Source organism: Chiloscyllium plagiosum, unplaced genomic scaffold, assembly GCF_037043375.1.
Source record: "Chiloscyllium plagiosum isolate Xiang-an unplaced genomic scaffold, Cpla_swu_hap1 HiC_scaffold_19, whole genome shotgun sequence".
Taxonomy (NCBI): domain Eukaryota; kingdom Metazoa; phylum Chordata; class Chondrichthyes; order Orectolobiformes; family Hemiscylliidae; genus Chiloscyllium; species Chiloscyllium plagiosum.
The window spans coordinates 70,085,168-70,109,856 of NW_028270157.1; the positions used below are offsets into that span (position 1 = coordinate 70,085,168).

At 42.1% G+C, this 24,689-nt stretch overlaps 1 protein-coding gene across 2 annotated transcripts in view; it reads right to left on the minus strand.

Moving 5' to 3' along the window:
* nup205 (nucleoporin 205) overlaps positions 1–24,689 on the minus strand; it is a 110,350-nt gene that overhangs the window by 21,698 nt on the left and 63,963 nt on the right. For both annotated transcript variants that reach the window (XR_015760504.1, XM_043708929.2), the window contains exons 23-30: positions 21,107–21,221; positions 20,705–20,854; positions 15,728–15,802; positions 14,422–14,579; positions 12,792–12,872; positions 7,604–7,795; positions 5,315–5,564; positions 2,391–2,489 (exon numbers count right to left, since the gene is read on the minus strand). Coding sequence is in view for 1 of the 2 variants with exons in the window: in XM_043708929.2 (XP_043564864.1) it covers positions 2,391–2,489; positions 5,315–5,564; positions 7,604–7,795; positions 12,792–12,872; positions 14,422–14,579; positions 15,728–15,802; positions 20,705–20,854; positions 21,107–21,221 (1,120 nt within the window). In the remaining variant the exon portion in view is untranslated. The remainder of the gene's footprint in view (positions 1–2,390; positions 2,490–5,314; positions 5,565–7,603; positions 7,796–12,791; positions 12,873–14,421; positions 14,580–15,727; positions 15,803–20,704; positions 20,855–21,106; positions 21,222–24,689) is intronic.

Genomic DNA, 24,689 nt, shown 5'->3' on the forward strand with positions numbered 1-24,689 from the left:
TTTTTAAAAAGGCCTGTGCACTTGTGCAGAATGAACTACTGCAGCATTACAGCATTTGAATGTTCTCCACCATTTACTTTTGCCATAGGTACCTGATATGTCCTCCCAAAGTCTGATTGAGTGTTTCAAAACTTGTCAACTCATGATGATTCATCCTGGAATCTGACCACAAATGAAATCTGGATCTCTACAGTCTCCTCACTGTAGAGGGGAATAATTCCTCAAAGCTGTGCCAACACAACTTGGACTGGAATTATCTTGGTATGGCAGGGACCATAATGATGATCCTGAGAGCCAGTAACAATCCTGGCCAGTTGTGGAACACCAGACCATATTTTCTGACGGTCCGGCAAATAAACAGTTACCACTGGAACTCATGACAAATAAACAGAGTTACTTGGAGTTGTCGTCACTGCTGGGGCTATATCCTTGAATACATAGCCATTGGAGTAGACAACTCTCCAAAACAAATATGTGGGGTTTCAGGATACCAAGGTAGTCAGAACCTGGCATACATAGAGTGGGCTGCTGCAGGGCTGGCCCACGATGGGTCCCTGCACAGGCCAAAGTGTCTGAATAGAAGTGTCTGTTTCTCTTCCTCCCAACCAACTATAAGTCAACAGGGAGGCCACCAGAGTTCATTAGGAGCTTCTGCAATGTTTCACTGGTACAATGGCAGCTGTGGCAGGAAGGGGCCCTTAATTGTCTTTTCGATGAGGGCTATCCACCACTTTCCTCGCTGCTGGTAAAGTATCATAATGACAGGAAAACAAAAGACATTCGACAACAAAGCTGTATATTTCACAGGCCCCACGATCTTCAAGTTGGCCGTTAGGAAGCTGTTAAAATACAGGCCTTGGAGTGCAGTGGAGCTGACAGGCCAAAGAGAAGATATAGGAAACATTTGTACAGGCCCAAAGAAGACAACTAAAACTGAAGTGGGATGTTAGAAGACACAGGATTGAAGTATAAAGATTATATTTTGTGTAAAATATATAAATCTTGAACAGGTAACTGTCCCCATACATCTGATTATTATCAGATTCCATCCTGAATCTGTTAATTTATGTGATTTTAATCAGAGAAACATGGAGACTATTTATTTTGGAAAGACCAATCAGGGCAGGACATATACACTAAATGGGAAAGCCCTGGAGAGTATTACTGAACAAAGATATCTTGGAGTGCAGGTTCCGGTTCCTTCAAAGTGGAGGAGTCACAGGATAGTGAAGGCAGCATTTGGTATGTTTTTCTTTTTTGGTCAGAGCACTGAGTATTATAGGAGTTGGGAGATCTTGTTGCAGCTATACAGGGCATTGGTTAGGCCACTTTTGGAATATTGTGTGCAGCTCTGGTCTCCCTCCTATAGGAAAGATGTGAAACTTGGAAGAGTTCAGAAAAGATTTACAAGGATGTTGCCAGGGTTGGAGGGTTTGAGCTAGAGAGCTGAATGGGCTGGGGCTGTTTTCCCTGGAGCATCAGAGGCTGAGGAATGCCATATGGAGGTTTATAAAATCATGAGGGGCATGGGTAGGATAAATAGACAAGATCTTTTCCCTGGGATGGGTGAGTCCAGAACAAGAAGGTATAGGTGAGATGGGAAAGATTTAAAAGGGACCTTATAGAGGGTGGTGTCTGTATGGAATGAGCTGCTAGAGGGAGTGGTGGAGGCTAGTACAATTACAGCATTGAAAAGGCATCTGGATGGGTACATGAATAGGAAGGGTTTAGAGGGATGTGGGCCAAGTGCTGGCAAATGGGACTAGATGAATTTGGGATATCTGGTCAGCATGGATGTGTTGGATTGAAAGGTCTGTTTCTGTGCTGTACATCTATGATTGATTGAGGTACTTCTGTGACTGTGTAGGACAGAACTGTCAACCAGAGCTCCTATTCTTCATAAGTGTTTCGTGACCTTTGTTGGAAAATCTGTTCACACACTTCATGGAAAAGCAAGATTGGGGCTTGCTGATAATACCCCTCCATTGTCAAGCAGATTAGGTTTGCCCACCAGTGGTAATTTTGTCAAGAAAGTAGTCATTTGGATACGGTTTTTCATTTGAATTCAAGCAATTGAAAGAAAACAAGAAAAATTCACTTCAGAAGAATAAGACTATGGTGAGTTGATGATACACTATCCTTTCACTTTTGGATTACAGGATTATATCCAGCTAGGACTGGTAAAATATTTATAGTTTGTTCTGGGACTGGACAGAGTGCTTTATTCTACATGGTTTGTACTGTAAATGATCTGAAAGTCACTGATGGAACATAGAGCGAAACACAAAAGGTACCATTCATTAATTCCCTCAAACAAATTAACAGAAAAGAGGAAAATGATCAAAAGTGCTAATATAAACTTATATTCAAATCATTATATAATTACATACCTGTTTCCAGTGTGTCTGGTTCATCTGGTTTCTGACTCATCTGTAGATAGTATAAAAGCGCTCCATACAGGTGTGCTCTTACACGCTGGAAACCCCCACCTAGCAGCAACAATGCAAGCGTTAGCTCTTTTCTCCATCAGTCACATTATCATAAGATACAGGAATAGGAGCAGGCCGTTTAGCCCATTGTGACCACTCTGCCACTTAATAAGGTCATGCCTAATATAAAATATTGCAGATGCTGGAGTTAATGTTTCAATACGACATTATTCTTATTCATTCTTTGGACATGGCTAATAGCCCAGAAGGCACTTAACAGCCAACCACGTTGCTGTGGGTCTGGAGTCAGATGCAGGTCACAGCAGACTAGGTGAGCATGACAGAATTCCTCCTCTCAGGGCATTAGTGAAGCAAGTAGGTTTTACAAGAATTGACAGTGGTTACATGGCAGCCATTAGGCCAGCTTTTTATCCCAGATTTTTATTAAATACAAATTTCACTTTGTACAATGGTGGAATTTGAATCAATGCCTCCAGAATATTAGATTGAATTAGTGATGCAGCAAAATTATCATTGTACCCACATCTCTCCACAAGTTCCTGAGCAAAACCATGGACTTGGACTTGCTTTTTTCTTTTCATTACAGCTGATCTGTTGGGGCCTCAACTTGTTTCCTGTCTGTCTCCAATAATCCTCTCCGATCAAAAATCCTTCTATCTCAGCCATCAATATATTTAATGTTACCCTAAGGTAACTGGGCACTAATATAAAATAGTCAATAACAAGCCAAAGAAGGAACCTGATGGGAATTTCTTCAGAGAGGTGAAAGTGTCGAACATTCTGCAAATAGGCTAATTGCGACATACGTCATAGAAAGCAATTAAGCGAGACTTGATGCATTTATGAGGCAGAAAAGATTAAAGACATACGAGAGCAAGCTAGTAGTAATTAGCGTACATCAAGCTTCACCTGAAGTAGAAACCTTGATGGAGCAGGCAATGGATTATATCTAATACTTCAATAAGATATCATGTAAGAGAAACTATATTAAAACAATTTAGGGCATGCAAACTAAGGACAAAGCCAGATGTTGACACATTGCTCCAAACTTTATTCAGCAAAGCAAAGAATGGGTGACTTTACCAATGTGGGAGCAGTGACATGAGAGAATCCTACAAGTCCCTCTAGTGGTCTAGCTTGTTAATGACATAACATGTATATGCTTTCAAACACCAAGTCACTGGAGAGGGGAGAGGGAAGAGGCAAATGACTTGTGGTAACTTAACCGGAGTCATCACGCCTCAGGTGGCAGACAGGTTGAGAAGAATCCTTCATGATAATTTCACCCAATGCAGTAAGTGAACTCACATTGTTAGCATCACTCTGCATTACAAACCAGCCATCTAGCCAAGTGACCCAACCGACCTAACTACCTTTACATTGAATCTACTGTTGGAGAACAATATTCAGTATCTTCAGTAACAATAAACAATGTATGCCTGTTACAATTGTACCCACAACCAGCTTATGTGGATCCTGACAGTGGACATTAAAAGCAGTGCAAAGTCAATGGAATACATAACACAGCCTTCATGGCCAACGGTCTGCATCCTCACATGCATACAAAAATCAAACTTCCCATGATTTTGGGAGACTTTAGCATAGTGGTATGAGGTCAGGCACAAATTCAAATTTAGTCACAGAAAATTTAAATGCAATCATTAAATCTGGAATTATAAAGCTCTTCTAAGAGACGATATCAATGGCAAACATTATTGACGTAAAAATCCATCTGGCTCACTAATGTCCTTTAGAGAAGGAAACTGCTGCCCTCACCCAGCCTGTGCTAAATGTGACTCCAGACCCACAATACGATTGACTCTTAACTTGTCTCTGAAATGGTCTGACAAATTTTCCTGGCAATGTCCACATCCCATGAAATAATTTTTAAAAAGTGTGTGTCCAAAGTTGGCAAAGCCATGAATGCAGACTAAAAACTCAATAGAAAGTGTTCAATTATTAGGAGTTTAAATTAGCTCACTACATAAAAATACACACAGGCATGGGCTCTTTCAGTACCGTAACAACCTTATAACCTCCTGTGCTAAAGAGACACGAAAGGAACAAAAGTCAGGGCACTGACGCTCGATCTCAATCCTGCAACATCTCTTTGTAAAGTCTTTCATAAAAAAGAGGACTAAGAGAAGGTCTGACAAACCTTGAGCTTTTCCCACCCATCAATTAGATCATGGCCATTCGGTACATGAAGTCTATCTCCATTGATTCCATATTCTTTACCTAGTAGCAAATTCTAATTCAACAACAGTGGTTAGCATTGCTGCCTCACAGCGCCGGAGACCCAGGTTCAATTCCCGCCTCAGGCGACTGACTGTGTGGAGTTTGCACGTTCTCCCAGTGTCTGCGTGGGTTTCCTCCGGTTTCCTCCCACAGTCCAAAGATATGCAGGTCAGCTGAATTGGCCATGCTAAATTGCCCGCAGTGTTAGGTAAGGGGTAAATGTAGGGGTATGGGTGGGTTGCTTCGGCGGGTCGGTGTGGACTTGTTGGGCTGAAGGGCCTATTTCCGCACTGTAATGTAATCTAATCTAAAACCCTCGACCACCAGCCTCAATCACTTCTTTAGGAGAGAGTTCCATTCACTGACCATTTAGTTAACAAGTGGCTTTTGACATCACTTCTGAATGATCCAAATCTAACTTAAGTGGTGTGCCTCTTTGTACTGTACTCCCCCACAATAGGAAATAAGTGTTGCATCGATAGCTAATCAGTTAACTCCCACACCAGTGGTGATGTTAAACTGATGGAAATGCAAAGACAAACCAAAAATATTGTACAGAATTCAGCTTACTGCTCCATGTCCTACAGTTAAGACTAAACAATGGTACCACTTTCATTGGGACCCACCAGTTCGAAGAATGAAATCCAAGAGTTTCCTGAGGATGATGTGAAGAGAAGAGTCTCCAATCGAGGCAAAGCCAGCCGTTACCTCAGCCGCTGATGTGGTGCTGCCATCGAGGAAGGTGACGTGATGGGAGTGGTTGCTGAGTGCCTGTTTCTGCTCACTGCGGACCGACTGGCTGAGGTGAGCAGTGAGAGTGAATACTGCCCCGGCCACCACAGGCATGAGCTCCTGGGCAGCCTCCTCTGTGAGGATCTAAGGGGAAGAGAGGCAGAGGTGAACAAAGCTGTCAGACGACACAGGACTAATACTTTAACTTCTCCAATATGTGCTCCCGAGCACCTCTCTACAATCTCTTATTACACCTCAATTTGTTTTATCCTGTCTTTCCTTGGTTTACAATCCTTTTTGTCAGACACCCAAGTGACTTGACTATCTTTCTCCCTTCAGCTATTCACACACTATTTGCATATGTCTTTTTAAAATTTCTCTCAATTCCTTTTTGTTGCCAAGAAATGTAGTTTCTACCATTTAGCAACTTTGTTTTCAACTCAAATATTTCATAGGTCAATTCATTTCTTTATCAGTGTGACCTCATTTTTTCTGAAGTGTCCCATCTCCTCTTCTGCTCTTTTTGATTTGCTGTAGCAGGTTCCAGTTTCAAGGAACAGTTAGAAGTGTCACTTCTTTCTTTGATCTATTCTAAATCCACAAAGAATGCTGAGTGATCACTTGGTACCTTTTGTACAGATAAACTGAAATAATCTGGCAACATGCTGTATACTCCATAAATGGACTCTGCTCACGGAGCAGGAGATATTCCGAAACCATCTGGGAGGCTGGAACAACCGAGTACAATTCTTGACATTGAAGTGAGAATCTCCCCTCTTTCAAGGTTAGGTTGACCCAAACTAGAAATCTGATATTCCAAGAGCTGAGCCTTATCTGCCTATGGCCAGAATAAAACAGAGACCAAACAGCCACATTCTTGTCTCTTCGCTGATCATACAAGAGGCTAATGTACCAAAGTGTTGTAGAGAGAGGAGAAAAAAAACAATCAATAGACTACAGCCTATTGAAAACATATGTCATCATGGGGTCATTTACAACACGGAAGGCATTCAGCCCGAGTCAGTGTCAGCTCTCAAAGAACAATTAAGCTTGTTTTATTCCTTTGCCTATTATCCCCATAGACCAAATACCCAACCTTTTAAAATCACTGATCACCTCTGGTGCAGTGCACTGATAGGTTGAGTAGTGAGTACCTATCATTACCACTCATTCTAAAATTTATCTTCTTCACATTACATCTAATGGCTGACCCAAAACTTTAATGTTTGCATCCCCTAGCCATTATGTTATTGGCTAATGAGCCCAGTTCTTCCCATGACCAGCTTTGCAGACTTGTCACAACATTTATACCTCTAACAAATCTCCCCTCAATTTCCTTTGCTACAAGAAAAAACAGAGCTTGACAACCCAAATTTATTGCTTAAGAACTCCTAACTGTAGAACATCCTTTATGAAGTGTGGTGACCAGACGTGGACACAGTACCCCAACTATGGCCTAATCATAGCATTATTTTTTTAAGACTGATAGGAAATAAAAGTGAAATAATTCTTGCAGTGATCAGGAATTTGTTTCAAATACTTTTGCCTGATGATATATGGATTACAGACACAGTCGGTTCTGATATGATGTAATAGTTCAGTCCTTATGCGATAAAAACGGGCAATAGCCGGGCCATTTAAACTAATGGATCCGGAATCATGTTATAACCGTACAGGTAAGGAAAGTTCGCATTCTACAAATAATGGTCTAAATTCTTCAATCGCATTAAAGCCAATTCGCATTGGAGAAACATGGATTATGATGATTAGATTCTCTACAGTGTGGGAACAGGCCCTTCAGCCCAACAAGTCCACACCAACCCTCCGAAGAGTAACCCACCCAGTCCCATTTCCCTCTGACCGAACACGATGGGCAACTAAGCATGGCCAATTCACCTGACCTGCACATCTTTGGACTGTGGGAGGAAACCCACGCAGACACGGGGAGAATATGCAAACTCCACACAGACAGTTGCCCGAGGCTGGAATCGAACCTGGGACCCTGGTGCTGTGAGGCAGCAATGCTAACCTCTGAGTCACCGTGCCAACCCCATCACAGAACCGACTGTACTTAACACACCATTTTTCCAATTGTTTGGTATACTTAAGCTGCTGCAATTCCAGTGGTTAAAATCAGTAAGCTGTGGAATGATGGAGACTTGCTGCAATGATTTTTGTCTCACCTTGTCATGAAGCTCATGCAGAAGGTCTCGAATGACCAGCTGTCTGTCCTCTTCCTGAATCAGGTCCAGTGGACACGCTGCAAGAATGATCTCAACCAGGTGGCGCCAGGACTCCAACATGTGCCGCTTGGCATTGAGACACTCCCGTAGCTTGTTTCTCTCCACCACATGCTGCAAGATCGTGCTTATCTCCTGAATAACATGGTGGCAATGTTAGAAAAAGGCACATTACAAAATGAGCTGCAAACATTATAAATTGCTTCTCTCCTTGAAATATGAACAGGCTGGGGTGTAAACAAACATTGGGAATGCTGAAACAAACTGGAAACAGGAAATTCACAGCAGGTATGTCAGTATGTGTGGCGAGATAGGTGAGGTTTGGGTAATAGAAATCCTCTACCATGATGTCCACCTGTCTTGCCTCTCACAATCCTTGCAAATTAAAAGTTCATTCCCTTAAGTAAATCTGGAGCAGATTAAGATGCCCTTTCATGATGTTCTCAAGACAACTCTCCCTCACGTTCCAAAAACTAATGTGTAATAGGAGGAATCATTCATCCCTGCTGTCAGCTCTGAGACAGAAGGGAGACTGAACCATCCCTGGAACATTCCTCATAACATTAAGACTTTATGACCAGAATTGAACGCAATACTTTAAGTGCTGCCTAACCAAAGTTTTATAAAGCTGCAACATCATTTCCTGACTCTTGTACTCAATGTCCAAACCAATAAAGCTTCTTCACTATTTTATCTACTTGTGTGGCCACTTCCAGGGAGCCATGGACCAGGACCCCAAGATCCCTTTGTACATCAATGCTATTAAGGGTTCTGCTATAAACTGTACACTTTCCTTTAACATTTGATCTCCCAATGCACAACACACAACACTCATCCAGAATAAACCCCATCTGCCATTTTTCTGCCCATATCTGCAACTGATCTATATCCCACTGTATCCTTTGACAATCTTCAACATGATCCACAACTCCACTGATCTTTGTCTCATCTGCAAACTTACTCACCCCCCCCTCCCCACCATCTACATTTTCATCCAAGTCATTTATATATATCACAACAGCAGAGACCCCAGGACTGATGCCTGTGAAATGCCACTAGATTAGTGGAGATTACCTACAGTGTGGAAACAGGCCCTTTGGCCCAACAATTTCACACCGACCCTCTGAAGAGTAAACCACTCAGACCCATTCCCCTACGCTATATTTACCCCAACCTAATGCACCTAACACTAAAGGAAATTTAGCACGGTCAATTCACCAAACCGGCACAGCTTTGGAATGTGGGAGGAAACTGAAGCACCCGGAGGAAACCCACGCAGACATGGGGAAAACGTGCAAACTCCACACAGACAGGTCCCCTGACACTGTGAGGCAGCAGTGCTAACCACTGAGCCACCGTGCCGCACTAGTAATGGACCCCCAGCCCAAAAAAACACCCTTCCACCACCAGCCTCTGCCTTCTATGGACAAGCCAATTCTGAATCCATGCAACCTAGTCACTATGGATCCCATGCATCTTAATTTTCTGGATGAGACTACCATGAGGGACCGTGTTGAAAGCCTTTTTAAAATCTATGCTGACAACATTCACTGCTCCACTCTCATCGATCACCTTTTCCATCTCCTCGAAAAATTCAACCAAGTTAGTAAGACATGACCTGTGCTGTACAAAGCCATGTTAACTGTCCCTAATTAGGCCATGCTTTTCCAAATGCACATAAATCCTATCCTTAAGAATTCTCTCCACTAATGAGTGACTCACTGGTCTATAGTTTTCTAGATTATCTCTATTTCCCTTCTTGAAAAGAGGAACAACATGAGATACTTGCCAGTCCTCCAGGACCTCCCCAGGGGCTAACAAGGACACAAAGCATTTGGTTAAGGCCCCAGAAATCTCCTCTCTTGCCTCTCAATAACCTGGGGTAGACAACATCAGACCCCAGGGACTTAACCAGCTTAATGCTCTTCAAGCACTTCTTCACTTCAACACCACTTTTTTCTTGATTTCAAATGCCCTAGCATATTAGCATGCACCGCACAAATCTCACTATCCTCTGTCTTTCTCCTGGGTGAATACCAACACAAGGTACTGTGCCTCCAAGCGCAAGTTCCCTCCTTTATCCTTGAGTGGCCCTACCTTCTCCTTAGTTATCCTCTTGCTTTCAATGTATGTATAGAATGCCTTGGGATGCGCTTTAACCCTACTCGCCAAGGACATTTCATGACCCCTCATTGCTCTCCTAATTTCCCACGAGAGTACTTTCTTTTTTTTATATTCCTTTGGGTCCTATCAGATTTTAGCTTTCTAAACATTACACATGATTCCCTTTTCCTTTTGACTAACTTCCCAATATCCATTGTCGTCCAAGAGTCCCATACCTTGCCATCCCTCCTTCCTGGTACATGCTGGTCCTAAATTTTGACTAGTAGGCATTTAAACAATTCCCATATGTCAAATGTGGAGTTGTTCAATAACTGCTGAAGAAGGGCTTATGCCCGAAACGTCGATTCTCCTGTTCCTTGGATGCTGCCTGACCTGCTACGCTTTTCCAGCAACACATTTTCAGCTCTGATCTCCAGCATCTGCAGTCCTCACTTTCTTCCCAAATTAACACCCCCTAGCTCCTGCCTATGACTGACATTATTTGCCCTCCCCCAGTTTAGTACCTCCCTGCAAGGTCCTGATTTATCTTTCTTCATTATTCCTTAAATTTTAAGATAGCTGGGAGCACGGTTTCCATAATGCTCTCCTGCTATAAGGTCAGTCACCCTGCCTGGCTGATTTCCCAATACAAGGTCCAGTATGGCCCCTCAAGTTGGACTATCCACATACTGTTTCAAGAAACCCTCTAGGATGTACCTTAAAAATTCTGCCCCATCTATGCCTCTTGCTCGATGAAAGTCCCAATCAGTATTGGAGAAGTTAAAGTCACCCATTACGACAACCCTGTTGCTCTTGCATCTTTCCATAATCTGCCTATGTATTTGCTCCTCAATGATTCAATGACTTTTGGAAGACCTATCACATAATCTCATCAGAATGACTGCATCCATCTTATTGTTGAGCTGTATCATAGTGTCCCCCCGGATGGGCCCTCCAATATGTCCTCTGTGAATGCAGTTGTGGCATTCTCCCCGATTGGTAATGCATCTCCTCTACCTCTTTTTACCTCCCTCTATCTCTTCTAAAACCAAAAGGGCAAACCAGCAAGGAATGTAAGAACTTGATTACGAGCTTTTTTAAATACCGAAAAAGGAAGAGGGCGGTCAAAGTGAACAAATGTCCCTTAGGAAATGAATCTGGGAAGATACTTGTGGGGAGCGAGGAAATACCAGATGAGTTAAACACGGTGAAAGATACTTCAAACATCCCACTAATACTAATGAGTATGGGGAGGAATTAAGTACCATCATTGTCATTAAAAAATTAGTATCAGACAAACTAAAGGCAAATAAGTCCCTGGCCCTGATGCTTTGCTTTTTGGGTCCTAAAAAGAACTAAAAGGATAGTGGGTACATTTGCTGTAATTTTCCAGAAAAAAAAAACTTGGATCCTGGGCAAGTATCAGAGAATCAGAAAATTGCAAAAAAAATGAAAAAGTAAAAAAAAAGTGGTTAGCCTAACATCTGAAAAGTATTGGAATCAGTTGACAAGGAAGAATAGCACAATATTTTCAAATTCCAACCTAAACAAGCAGACCCCTTCTCCCCCCATCCTGTTTCCTGTTCATTAGTCAATTCTTTATCCATGCCAGTATACTACCTCCAACACTGTGGGCTTATCTATGACTTGACTTTTTGTGAGCAAGCAAAACCAACATGGCTTCACAAAAGGGAAACTGTGCCTGACTGATTTATTAGTGGTTTTCAAGGAAGTCTCAATCTGAGTGGGGATCGAGGGGAACCAGTAGATGCATCATGTTTGGACTTCCAGAAGACACGATACCTCATCAAGTCATAGATAAGCCCACAGTGTTGGAGGTAGTACACTGGCATGGATAAAGAAGTGACCCAAGGTGGGGGGGTAGGAGGGTGGGAGAAGGAGTGTTCTTTTTCAGATTGTGTGCAGTGGGGTTCCACAGGGATCAATGCTGGGACCACAACTACTTACAATATATATTAATGACTTGGAGGAAGGATACAAACATGCTGTAACCAAAATTTGCAGACAACATAAGAATAGGTGGACAGGCAGATTATGAGAGAGATACAAGCAGTTTACAAAGAAATATTGTAAGGTTAAGTAAGTGGGTAAAAAGTTGGTAAGTTGAGTAGAATGCAGGATAAATGTGAAGTTGTTTACATTTGGAAAGAAAAACAAAAGAACAGAATATTATTCAAATGGAGAAAAAGGGCAGAAAGCTGCAAAACAAAGGAACCTGAGGGTACATGTATATGAAGCATGAAAAGCTAGCACATAGGTAAAGTAGATATCCAGAAGGCTATTGGAATGTTGGCCCTTATTTCAAGGGGGTTGGAGTAGAGGAGTAGGGAAGTCTTACTGCAGCTGTACAAAGTGAGCAGTTGTGGTCCCCTTATTTAAGGGGACATATTGTTTCATCGAAGGCAGTTCAGAGATGGTTCGCTCGGTAGTGTCTTCTGGGCAAAGATTAAATAGGTTGGGACCTGACTCAGTAGAGTTCAGAAGAATGAGAGGTGATCCCATTGAAACATATAGGATTCTTAAGGGGCTTGAAAGGGTAAATGCTGAGAGGATGCTTAACTTCTCACTGGAGAGTCCAGGACCAGAGGGTATAGTCCCAGAATAAAGACTAAGACGGAGATGAAGGGGACTTTCTTCAGGGGATTTAGTCTTTGGAACTCCTTGCTACAGTGAGTGGGGCAGAGTCCTTGTATACATTTAACGCTGTGATAAGATTCTCCATCTATAGGGGAATCAAGAATTACAGAGAAAAGGGCAGGAAAAAATGGACTTGACGAATGATGGATCAGCCATGATCCCGCTGAATGGGGAACAGGCTTGAGGGTCGAATGGCCAACTCCAGTTCCTACTTCTTATGTTGATCAATCCTGGCAGCTTCTTGAAATGACTCAGCTGTTTTATAAATACAAGGTATGTGTTGGGAGTTGGGGCAGGGAACTCCCACATTAGCAATAAATTAGAAAATCAAGTACCGCAGACAAGTAATCCATTGTACATAAAGTCTCACCTCCATTAGTAAAGGTCGTTGTCCAATGGCTGCTATTCCTTGCAGGGCATTCACTTCAGCAACAAGCACTCTGTGAAGGAGCTAGAGGTAAAACAATCCACAATGAAAATATTAACAGCATTAGGTTGCACTGAATTACAAAACAACAGAAGATGGTATCTTGCCACCTCGTCTGAAGCAAGCAGACAAGTTATATCTTCTGACACATGAGGGAGGATAGATGAAATGGCAGCTAGTTCTAGGCAGTTTAGTGGTTTAGTGCCTTCTCCCAGGTATGTTGTAGCCAAGGCTCATGTATCGCACCTACCTGCCACAGATGGCAGCTAATAACCCCGAGAAGAACCCAGCCGCACCAAGCTGAGACCTTGACGAATGTTATATGGTTCAAAGACAATTGCTCCCTTAACTGGTGAGGACAACTGAGCCCGATTCTGCTTTAGATAGATCACTGCTGATGACCAACAACTTTCTTCAAATGGATGCTATGATTAATTACGTAATGCCGTGGTGAAGGATGAATTAAATTAGGCGACGGACAGGTCGTTATTATCCCCTCGGACTTAACAGAGAATAGTCAGTTTCTATCTAGCTACTGTCAAGCATGTGGAGTATCTACTCATGGAGCAGGAGAGTCAGTGTTTCGGGCATTCCTGATGAAGGCTTTATGCCCGAAACATTGACTCTCCTGCTCCTCAGATGCTGCCTGAACTGCTTTGCTTTTCCAGCACTACAGTTTTTGACTCTGATCCTCCAGCTCCCACTTTCTTCGAATAGCTGCTTATCTCATATCAAAATCCAATTCCTATTCCAAGTGCATCCTGTTAATCTGTCAAAGCCCCTGCCCATGAAGGAAGAGGAGAAAATCAAGATGCAAGAGGTGAGACAAGATCAAGTATGACTGTATATCAGATAAGGTGCAAAGCCAAAGATAGGTCGGCTTACACAGGCAAGGACTGAGGAAACAAATCAGCAGACCAAGGCTGATCCTGGGGAATGAAGTGGAAACCTCCATCAGAAGACCAATATACAGAACTATCCCAGAAAAAAAAAACAACTGACACTTTAATGGAAAAGCCACCTGGCTTGTTATTTTAATTGACTAGTAATTTGCAGAAAATATTTGGTGATTATAGAAAAATGTAGACGCCAACTTTACACGAGTTCCGGTGGATTATCACCCTGAGGGGTTGTTGGGCTGCTTGGTGTATGTGCTATTCAGTAACATCAAACATCAGACTGCCACCAAGAAAGGCACTCAGTCTTCAACTATTGGTAAGGGGAGGGAACTCCAAACATACAGGGAATGCTTGTCAGAGGGAGATGGTGTAGAAAAAAAAGCTAAAGATGGAGGAAAGACAGAGCTGGAGATGAGCGAGGTATTCTAGAACAGAAAGAATCGACACAAGGTAGAACAATCACAAAACAAACACTTGGGCGGGGACCATAAAATGCAGGCATTAAAACAGGACAGAGAGTGGAAATGCAAAGGCAGGGAATATAAAAATCCTTTTATATTGAAAAATACAATGGCATGGTGCTACAGACAGGAAACATTGAATGTGAATAATAGAAGGAAAAAGCAAGGAAGCTAAAAATGCTGATGCAACGTTGTACTCAATAGACCAGTTACCTTCACATTGCAGACGGTCTGGCCTTGCTGGTTGCTGTGTTCACATTTCGAGATGACTTGCTCAATCTGGGCACGATCAAAAAAATCCAGATGAAGCTCTTCTGGAGACTTCTGGCCGAAGTCAATTGAATCTAGAATACTGAGAATCTTTCGACGCACTAGATCAGAAGTAACATTGGGGATATCAATGCAGTATTTCAAATTGTTATTGTCAAAATCCACCCATCCATGAACAACTACTTGCACCTTTTGAACATATTTAATATAATACAATGCTCTGAGGCATTCACACAGGCATTACAAAAGATGCCATAGAGCCACATAAGGAAATATAAGGCAAATGACCAAAGCTTGACAGGTTTTACAGAGTCTTAAAGACAAAGATGGTGAGACTGAGCAAGATAATTCGAGGGCTCAGAGCCCAGAACATTGGAGGTACAGCTGCTATTGGCCGTGTGGTGAAGTTTGGAGATATTCAAGAATCAGAGGAGCAATATATATCCTAAAGAGGATTCTAGAATTGCAGATGATGAGAGTGATAGGGAGGGAGCAAGGTCAGAGAGGTGTATAAACAACAATGCACATTTTAAATCAGATCCATTGTTTGGCTGGAAATCAGTCCAAATCAGTGACTGATGAATCAATCTTCTGAGTTAGTACGTGTTAGGACACAGAAGCAGAGTTTTGGGAGACTGCAATTTACAGGCACTAGTTGGTAGGAGGCTGGCCAAGAATGCAGTATAGTAGTCATGCCCAGATGAAACAAAGGGAAGAAGGGCTGTTTCAACAGACCAGTTGAGGGAGAGATGAAATAAGGTCATGTAACAAAGGTGGAGTTTTTCCAATCACAGTGAGGGGGGCAGGATAGTGGTGTTCGGGAGGGAGGAAGTGGTGAGAGGAAAAAATGTCAATATTATTTCACGTGGGAGTCAGGCAGGGAGGTTCAGTGTTGGGTGGTTGGTTTGGTTGAATTGGGGTCGACTAAATCATAACATTATGAAGTGATATTGACTTTATGAGCACAACCGTGGCAAATGTGAACTATTTCATTTTGACCTGAAAATACTTCCTACATCGTTAAAATCTAGAAACAGGGGACAGCCAAAGAGACTGCGAAATGGCTTAGTACTCAGATCAGCAAAATGTCATGAACAAGTACACTAAGTCAATGACAGGAATACGGTGGTCCACAAACACTGATTCATGCAACTTACTGAATATTGATTTAATTTTCTCTTTATCTTAAACAAATGTGTCAAGTTCAAAACACAAGTGGAAAAGACTTTTGATTCAGAAATTCAAATACCTTTGGTGGTGGTGTCAAAATGCAGAAACCCAGTTACATTTCTTGTTTCTTCTTCCAGGCTCCCCTCTGCATCAACTGGTAGATAAAAGTAGGGTAAGCATGAGCTAAAAAAGCACATTTTGCAAAACACACAAAATTCATGTACAGCACCACTGATGAACTACCCAAATTCATCAAAAGAGGAGGAGAAAGGACTCAAATGAGACCACATCAGAGGACTGCTTTATCTGAAAACATCAAAGCCTTCTACCTCAAACCTATGAGCATAATTAGCTCTTTTTATGAATGGAGAAAAACATGACTCCTTGATCAGAACATATTTGATTTATCTGCTCTTAGGACTGGGGAAATAAAGAAAGGCTGCCTTCTTGTCATCTTTAGTTCTCTTGAGCTGACTGCCCTGAGCTGCTCTTTAGCAATTGCTTCTCTTTGGAGGCTTAATCAATATAGAGGAAGAAATATAGTAAAGTTGAAAGGTGGTGAATGCTTCAGAACATTCTTTTACAATGCAAAAGCAAAATATTGCAGATGCTGAAAATCAAAAATAAAAGCAGAAAAGACTGGAAATATTTAGGTCAGAGTCATTATGGAAGGAGGCCATTTGGCATATTGGGTCTTTGCTGGGTCTCTGTAAAGCCATATGCTCCATTCTACTACTCTATCCCAATAACAAACACATGCACTTCAAGAGTCCATCAATTTCCTTTTGAAATGACTAATCTTTCTGCATCTGGCAAAATCTGTGGTCAGAAACCGAGTAGGCCCGAAACCACATGGTTCAGGCCATTCAGCTTTCACAACCGCTGCTGACAAAAGGTCATGAACCAAAACACTAACACTATTTTTCTCTCACTGCAGATGCTGCCAGGCATGCTGAACCTTTTCAGCATTTTCTCTTTCCTATTTCTGCTGCAATGACTTTTTTTTGTCTTTATTCACTCACAGATTGTGAGCATCACTGGTAAATACTGACCCCTAATTGCCCTTCAACAGAGTTGCTTGGTGAACCATTTCAGAGGGCAGATAAGAGTTCACTACATAGCTATGTTCCTGGAGTCACATGCAGACCAGACCAGTGAAGGACAGGAGATTTCTTTCCCTAAAGGGCGTTAGTAAACAAGATGTTTTTTCCATGACCATAGTTCTATAGTCATCATTAGAGAGTAGCTTTAGATTCGAGATTTTATCAATTCAATTCAAATCCCACTAGATGCTTTGTTGCAGTTGAGGGTTCAAACATTTTATAACTAGTAAATTCTCAAGATGTGGGTTTTTGGAAGTGCTGATATTTACTAACCATTCCTAGCTGCCCCGGCACAATTAAGTGACTTGCTCAGCTAATTCAAAGGGCAGATGAAGACTCAATGCTGTTATCATGTAGGTCTTTCAACGCTAGACATGAAGCAGAACAATTAAAGAAAGAGCTAACTCCCTGTGGGAGCTGTAAAACAACACTGTAATCCAGAGAATGAGCTTTACCAACTCATAATTCACAAATCGTGATTCATTTTCTTCCATTCCAGCTGTGTCTTCTATTTATCACAGACACTAGCTCTTGGCCGGCGTAAAGTCCCATAGACTCTAGGTCCGGAACAGTATCCACCCCCAAGTAAATCAGGCAGGAATGACCATCAGGGGCTCAGGCAGCTTGATTTGCGCTCATCTTTGTTTCTCCCTTTTCCCTGACCCAATGCAAAAAGATCATTTCACAAAGCTTAAAAACTAGATATCACTGTGAATTACATTTCCCCAGAAGAGCATAAAATCATACTTAAATCAAATCAATTATGAATCGCACTTTTTTGAAAGAATATTATTGTTTCTGTAGACCAAATAGGGTCAGTGGATAAGAAAAACAGAGTCAAATGGCAAGTCATATAATCAGAGTTGCACAGCATAGAAACAGCCTCTTCGGTCTTCCTTATCCATGCCAACCAGATATCCTAAACTGATCTAGTCGTATTTGAGAGCATTTGGCCCATATCCCTCTAAACACTTCCTATTCATGGACCCCTCCAGATGCCTTTTAAATGCTGTAATTATACCAACCTTTGGCAGCTCAGTTCATACAAGCAACATCCTCTGCATGAAAAAAGGTGCCCATTAGATCCCTTTTAAAGTTTTCCTCTCACCCTAAACCTATTCCCTCTAGTTGTGGACTCGCCCAACACAGGGAAAAGACCTTGGCTATTCACCCTATTCCATGCCCCTTCTGATTTTATAAACCTCTAAGGTCATCCCTCAGCTTCCAGGAAAAATAACCCCAGCCGCTCCCTATAGTCTTGCGAATGTTTTCTTAACCCTTTCAAGTTTAACAAATTTCCTGCCATATTAACTATCCCTAATCAGTCCGTACCTTTCCCAATATATGTAAATACTATCCCTTAGAATTCCCTCCAACAATTTACCCACCACTGATATCAGGATCTATAGTTCCCTGTCTTTTCCTTAGATTAGATTAGATTAGATTACCAACAGTATGGAAACAGGCCTTTCGGCCCAACAAGTCCACAATGACCCTCCAAACAGTAACCCACCCAGACGCATTCCCCTACCCTATATTTACCCCTGACTAATGCACCTAACACTATGGGCAATTTGGTCTGGCCAATTCATTTGACCTGCACGTCTTTGGATTGTGGGAGGAAACCAGAGAACCGGGAGGAAACCCACGCAGACACGGGGAGAATGTGCAAACTCCCTACAGACAGCGCCAGGGAATCAAACCTGGGTCCCTGGCGCTGTGAAGCAGCAGTGCTAACCACTGAGCCACCATGCTATTCTACCATCTTTCCTAAATAATGGCACATTAGCCAACCTCCAACCTTCCAGTACTTCACCAGCGACTATTTATGAAACAAATGTCTCAGCAAGGAGTCTCGCAATCACTTCCCTAGCTTCCAGCAAGATTCTGCCACATACATGATCAGGGATTTATCTACCTTTATGCATTTTGAGATGTTCAGCACCCCCCTTCTGTAAGATGAACACTTTTCAAGATATCACTATTTATTTCTCTAATTTCTCTAGCTTCCATACCCTTCTCCACCGTAAATTTGGATATAAAATACTCGTTCAGTATTTCAACTATCTCCTGTGGTTCCATACATAGATGGGCTTTATGTTCTTTAAGAGGCCTATTCTCTCCCCATTACACTTTTGTCCTTAATGTTTTGGAGAATCTCTTTGGATTCTCCTTAATCATATTTGCCAAAGCTATTTCATCTCCGATTTCTTTCAAGTATACTCCTACTGCCCTTATACTCAAGGGATTCACTCAATCCTAGTTGTTGAAGAAATTTTTCAGATTCAGTACGTGGATGCACCAACTACAGCAGGAGCAAAACTTGACGATTTCTTTGGAAACAAGGTACAGTAAGTGGCGGAGCACTTTTGGGCCAGTGATCGCAATTCTCTGAGTTTTAAAATAGTTATGGAAAAGGATAGATCTGACCTAAAAGTTAAAGGTGTAAACTGGAGTAATGCATATTTTTACAGTATTAGACAGTAGCTTTCAAAATTTGAGTTGGGGAAGCTATGTGCAGGTAAAGGGACAGTTGGAAAGTGGGAGGCCTTCAAAAATGAGATAATGAGTGTACACAGGCTGCATGTTCCTGTTATTGAGAAGTGTCAGAAAAGTTAATAATAAATTCCATGTTTTATTCTCAATTCTCTATTACATACTTCTTCTAACACAGACACTTTATGGGCTTCAGTTGGCACATTCTAAAAAAAAATTCAAACCTTGTATAACTAGGACATTTTTCCTCTCCGAAGATCCCCCAAAATACACTCTCAAGTCAAGCAATTTTCACCGCCACCCCACTGGGAAACTGTTTCATGGACACCATCAGGTCATATATCCAATTAGCTTTTCTTCAGTGAGTTATGTAAACTATTTAGCTTGGTGGCACCTCAATCATTACAAGTGCTTTTCTCCACTCAGCAGCCCCATGCAGATAGAATTCAGATACAATGATTCAAGCAAACAATCAATTCTTTGCTCCTCCACACGAAGGATACGAGGTCAATTGTACACAGACCACTCCTTCCATCACGACCAGCCAGCCCCTCCAAGAGAAACAAACAACTTCAGCAGAAGGAAATTTAGAGCATTCATATGGCTCAGATCCACATTGGTCATGGATTATCTGCCCAGCCCTCCATACCTGTTTGATTAGATGAACAGAACAGGTTTGAATTGAAAACTCCTCAAAACAAAGGCACCATCCCCACATCAAGTATGGAGTTCACACATGGTGGGTTTGAGAGCACCTGGCGGCTCCCTGGTTTCAGTACAATGAAATTACAACACAGAGGAACCTCGATTATCCGGCATTCAATTAACCAAATTTCAGATGATCCGAACAAGATCGCAAGGTCCCGATGTGTTATCTGGCATCTATTATCCAGCAGTCAATTAACCGAATGAAATACTCCTTGCCTGTGTCCTTTGGATAATCGAGGTTCCTCTGTACTCAACAGTGGCCGAGTGCCACTTGAAATTGGCTTGTTTCATGAAACCAAACAACAATCTCAGTGATTCTTAAACAGGAGGCAGCCAGTGAGAGCAACATGTCAATCATATTGGGAGGCCTACAGCAGAAAAGGTTAAAGGGAAATTTTATACAGCATTCAAAATTATGAAGTGTTTTTAAATAGATTAAGGAAGGAGGAAATAGTGCCACCAGCTGGATGGTCAATCCTCTGATCAGACGGAGGTCATTAATTTAAGGTAGAACCCAATTGAAAATTAGAACTGATGATTTGGAATGCAATGCTTAAAAAGATGGTGGAAATGGATTAAAAAGCAACTTCCGAAATCTTAAATATTTAAGAAGGACAAAACAGCAGGCTCTGATAACATGAGAGAGTTTATTAATGTACGATTCTTTAAAGAGTCAACTTAGACAATGGGCCAAATGGTCCTACTGAGCTGTATGTTTGTGATCCCTGTACACATTCAGAAACACTTACCAGAGTAAGATCGCAGTGGCACATCATCAAGCAGCAGATGGAGGAGGCGCTGTGTGTGAGAACGCTGTCGATTCAGAGATGTCACACGCAGTTCGATCCCAGCAGTCTTCATCAACCATGACATCTGGTTCAAAGCTGAGATTGCATGGCCTGTGGAGAGGAATTCTTTCAGTTTTGAATGAAGTTACAATTTATTTTGACATACAAAGATAATGGTGAAAAAACAGAACATTGGGTTTGGATGGAACAGAGAACCAAGCTGCAATCTGAACAAGAGGGAATGAAAATAGGTGAGAGAGAGAGAGAGAAATTGGGGCACATGTTAAGAAAATATTTGCACCTTCTAAAGCGAAAGAAAATGCAAAACAGGGAAGAAGGAATAAACTTAAAATTATTGTCTACCTTTAACTGCAAAGGGAAGATGCTGGATCTGGGAGAAGAGAAAATCTTGGCTTGTTCTCAGGTATCGCATGGTTGGTCCAGAGGTATCTGAATATGCACACAATTGATAAATCACCTGGGAAAGGAGAAATAATACCACATATTTTATTTCGAATTACTGCATACAGTAATTGGGATTTTCAAAACTAAGGAGCGGCTCCACAATTCGCTTGTGCAATACTTGGCTCTACTGGCTCCTGAATAATGCTGACTCGGTGGGATATGATCTTTTGAGGTTTGTTGCCAATTCCTAGGTCATCTGGTGCGATGCAATCAATCAATTTCGAGAAAGACAACAAGTCATTCCACTCTGTGCAGGGCATCAAAGATGAATGACAGACTTATCTTTTTAGCAATCATAAATGTATGAGCTCAAGAACAGGAGTCACTAGCAACTCGTGGGCTTATTTCCTTTGCTCTTTAAGGTTGTTGACACCACCATTGACATGAATTTAGTTATATAACATAGATCAAAGATGGAATTAGGAGGATTGGTCATGGGGGGCACCAATCAATTGGGTGTTGGTACAGATCTTTTTGCAATAAGGAGCACCTTTACAGAGACATATTTCTATGCACATTTAAAGGAAATTTCTCAACTATAAGCTCAGAAACATAGCACAACCTTAAAATATATTTATAAGGCTCTGGCTTGGCTATAACTGAAACAACAGTCTTAATTCTGGACAGGACACTTGAGGAATGCCTTGGAGAGGATGTAATTGAGGACAGGCAATAAATGCTTAGCCAGCAATGTCCACACACCTTGAGCAAGAAACACCCATTCCCTTTCCAAAACCCCCCCATAAGTTCCTACAATGTCAGAATTTTTTTTCAAGTGGGGAGGAGAACAGAGCGGAGCATGACCAGGCCCATATTTTGGAGGGAGCCAGTGTTGGACTGGGGTGGACCAAGTTTAAAAATCACACAACACCAGATTAGAGTCAAACAGGTTTGTTTGAAAGCACTAGCTGGTGTTGTGTGATTTTTAACTTTGTATTTTTAACAATATGGGCCAAACAAAGTTTATAAGATTATTGTGTTTTAGCTTTATTTTCAAACTCAGTGGACTAACAAAGAGAGTCTACTCTGCATACTGCGCAACATTAAGCTCGTTTGTTGTTAAGTGGCAAAAGTCCAAGTTTTTTTTTACTGGGAAGATGGTGCAAGATGTTCACACCTGTAGACAATGGCAAAAGCATCTGTACTAACTGAGCAGACCGTCACCAAAGAAGATAATAAGAATGTCAGGTCAGGTAAAAGTTAAAAGACTTTTATGGTGATGGGGTGATGGGGTTTATAAAAGTACAGCTTAATATATTTGTTCAAGAAATGTGGACATTGCTGGTGAAGCAAACATTTGTTGCCAATCATCAACTGCCTGTGCTGGTTGTCAACATGGTGTATGCTCAGTGCCATCAGGAAAGGAATTTTGAAACTTTAACCCATGGCCAGTAAAGGGGCTATTGACAAAGTTCTAAGCTGTTTGACCTTGCAGGGGTATTTGCCTCTCTAAGCATCGCCACCAGAATTGTGATGGAGAGGTTGCAAGTGCCTCAGAAACCGAGCTAAACCATCTGGGGACAGCTCCTGGTAGGGTCATCCATGATGGTTAGGTCAAAGGGGAGGTTTCAAACAAAGCACAATCCATGAAGTTCTCAAATGGTGGAGCAAGTGGAGGATTACGGCTGAAGTTAAAGCATCACAATGGTTGCAAAACCGAATGAAGGCTTCAAGAGAAGGGCTCTAGATTAGTGTGGTGCTAGAAAAGCACAGCAATTCAGGCAGCATCAGAGGAGCAAGAAAATCGACGTTTCAGGCAAAAGCCCTTCATCAGATTCCTGCCAATATACCGGCCACTGCAGCGGACAGCTGGAACTGACAGCCGGAAGCGGCAGGTATAAATCACTATAAATGCCGGAGAAAACATCACAGAAGCGCTTCACAGGAGGCTCCCAAGCACTGGGGATGTCACCTAGACAGGGGACAAAACGTCTGCAACACAAATTCCCAGCTCAGCGAACAGAATCACAACAATACCATTGAATCTAGTGAAATTGAAGCAAGTGTTTAAGGGGAAAAAAATCAAGTAGGACTGGAGAATGATGTTTTCAAATCATTGTTACGCCTACAAAACAGCGGGCTAAAACCTCAAAAATTGGATTAGTTTAGTCAAGTTGTTAATTGGTACAGACGGATTGACTGAATAGCCTCCTCTTTGCCAGCACCTACGACTAAGTTATCTCTATCGGGATTATAACAATAATAAATACTCATTCATTCATTCGAGTGGGATGTGGCCAGCCAGCATTTATTGCCCCTCCCTAGTTGCCCATGAGAAGGTGGTGGTGAGCTGCCTTCCTGAACCACTGCAGTCCACCTGCTGTGGTTTCACTCACCATGCCCTTAGGGAGGGAATTCCAGGATTTTGACACAGCAACAGTGAAGGAATGGTAATATATTGCCAAGTCAGGATGGTAAGTGTCTTGGGAGTGGAACATATCTGCTGCCATTGTCCTTCTAGATTTGTCTGAGGATCTTTGGTGAGCTTTTGTAGTGCATCTTGTAGATAGTACACATTGCTGCTACTGAGTGTCGGTTGGAGGAGGGAGTGGATGCAGTGCCAATCAAGCAGGTTGCTTTGTCCTGGATGGTAGTTGGGGCTGCACTCATCCAGACAAGTGGGGAATATTCTATCACATTTCTAACTTGTGCCGTGTAGATGGTGGACAAGCTTTCAGAAGTGAGGAGGTGAGCTACCCGCCGCAGTGTTTCCAGCCTCTGATTTGCTCTTGTTATCACTGCATTTATGTAGGGAGTCCTGTGAGGTTTCTGATCAATGTTAACTCCCAGGATGTTGATAGCGGGGGAATTCAGGGATGGTAACACCAGTGAATGTCAAGGGGCAATGGTGAGATTGTTTCTTATCGGTGATAGTCATAGCTGGGCATTTGCGTGTCAAGAATGAGATTTGCCACATGTCAGCCCAAGCTTGGATATTGTCCAAATCTTGTAGCTTTTGAACACGGACTGCTTCAGTGAGGAGTCGCAAATGGTGCTGACTATTGTGCATTCAGTGAATATCCCCACTTCTGACCTTATGATGGAGGGAAAATCATTGATGAAGCAGCTGAAGATGGTTGGGCTGAAAACACTACCTGAGGAACGCCTGCAGAGATGTCCTGGAGCTGAGATGACTGACCTCCAACAATCACAACCATCTTCCTATGTGCCAGGTATAACTCCAATCAGCAGAGTTTGCACCCCTTGATACCCATTGATTCCAGTTTTGCTTGAGGTCCTTGATCAAATGCACCCTTAATGTAAAGGGCTGTCACTCTCACCTTCCCCCTGGAATTCAGCTCTATTGTCCATGTTTGAAATAAGACTATAATGAGGTCAGGAGCTGAGTGGCCCTTGTGGAACCTGAACTGGACATCACTGAGCATGTTATTCCCAAGTAGATGCTGCTTGATAGCACTGCTGATGACACTTTCGATCACTTAACTGATGATCATGAGTAGACTGATGAGACGGTAATTCG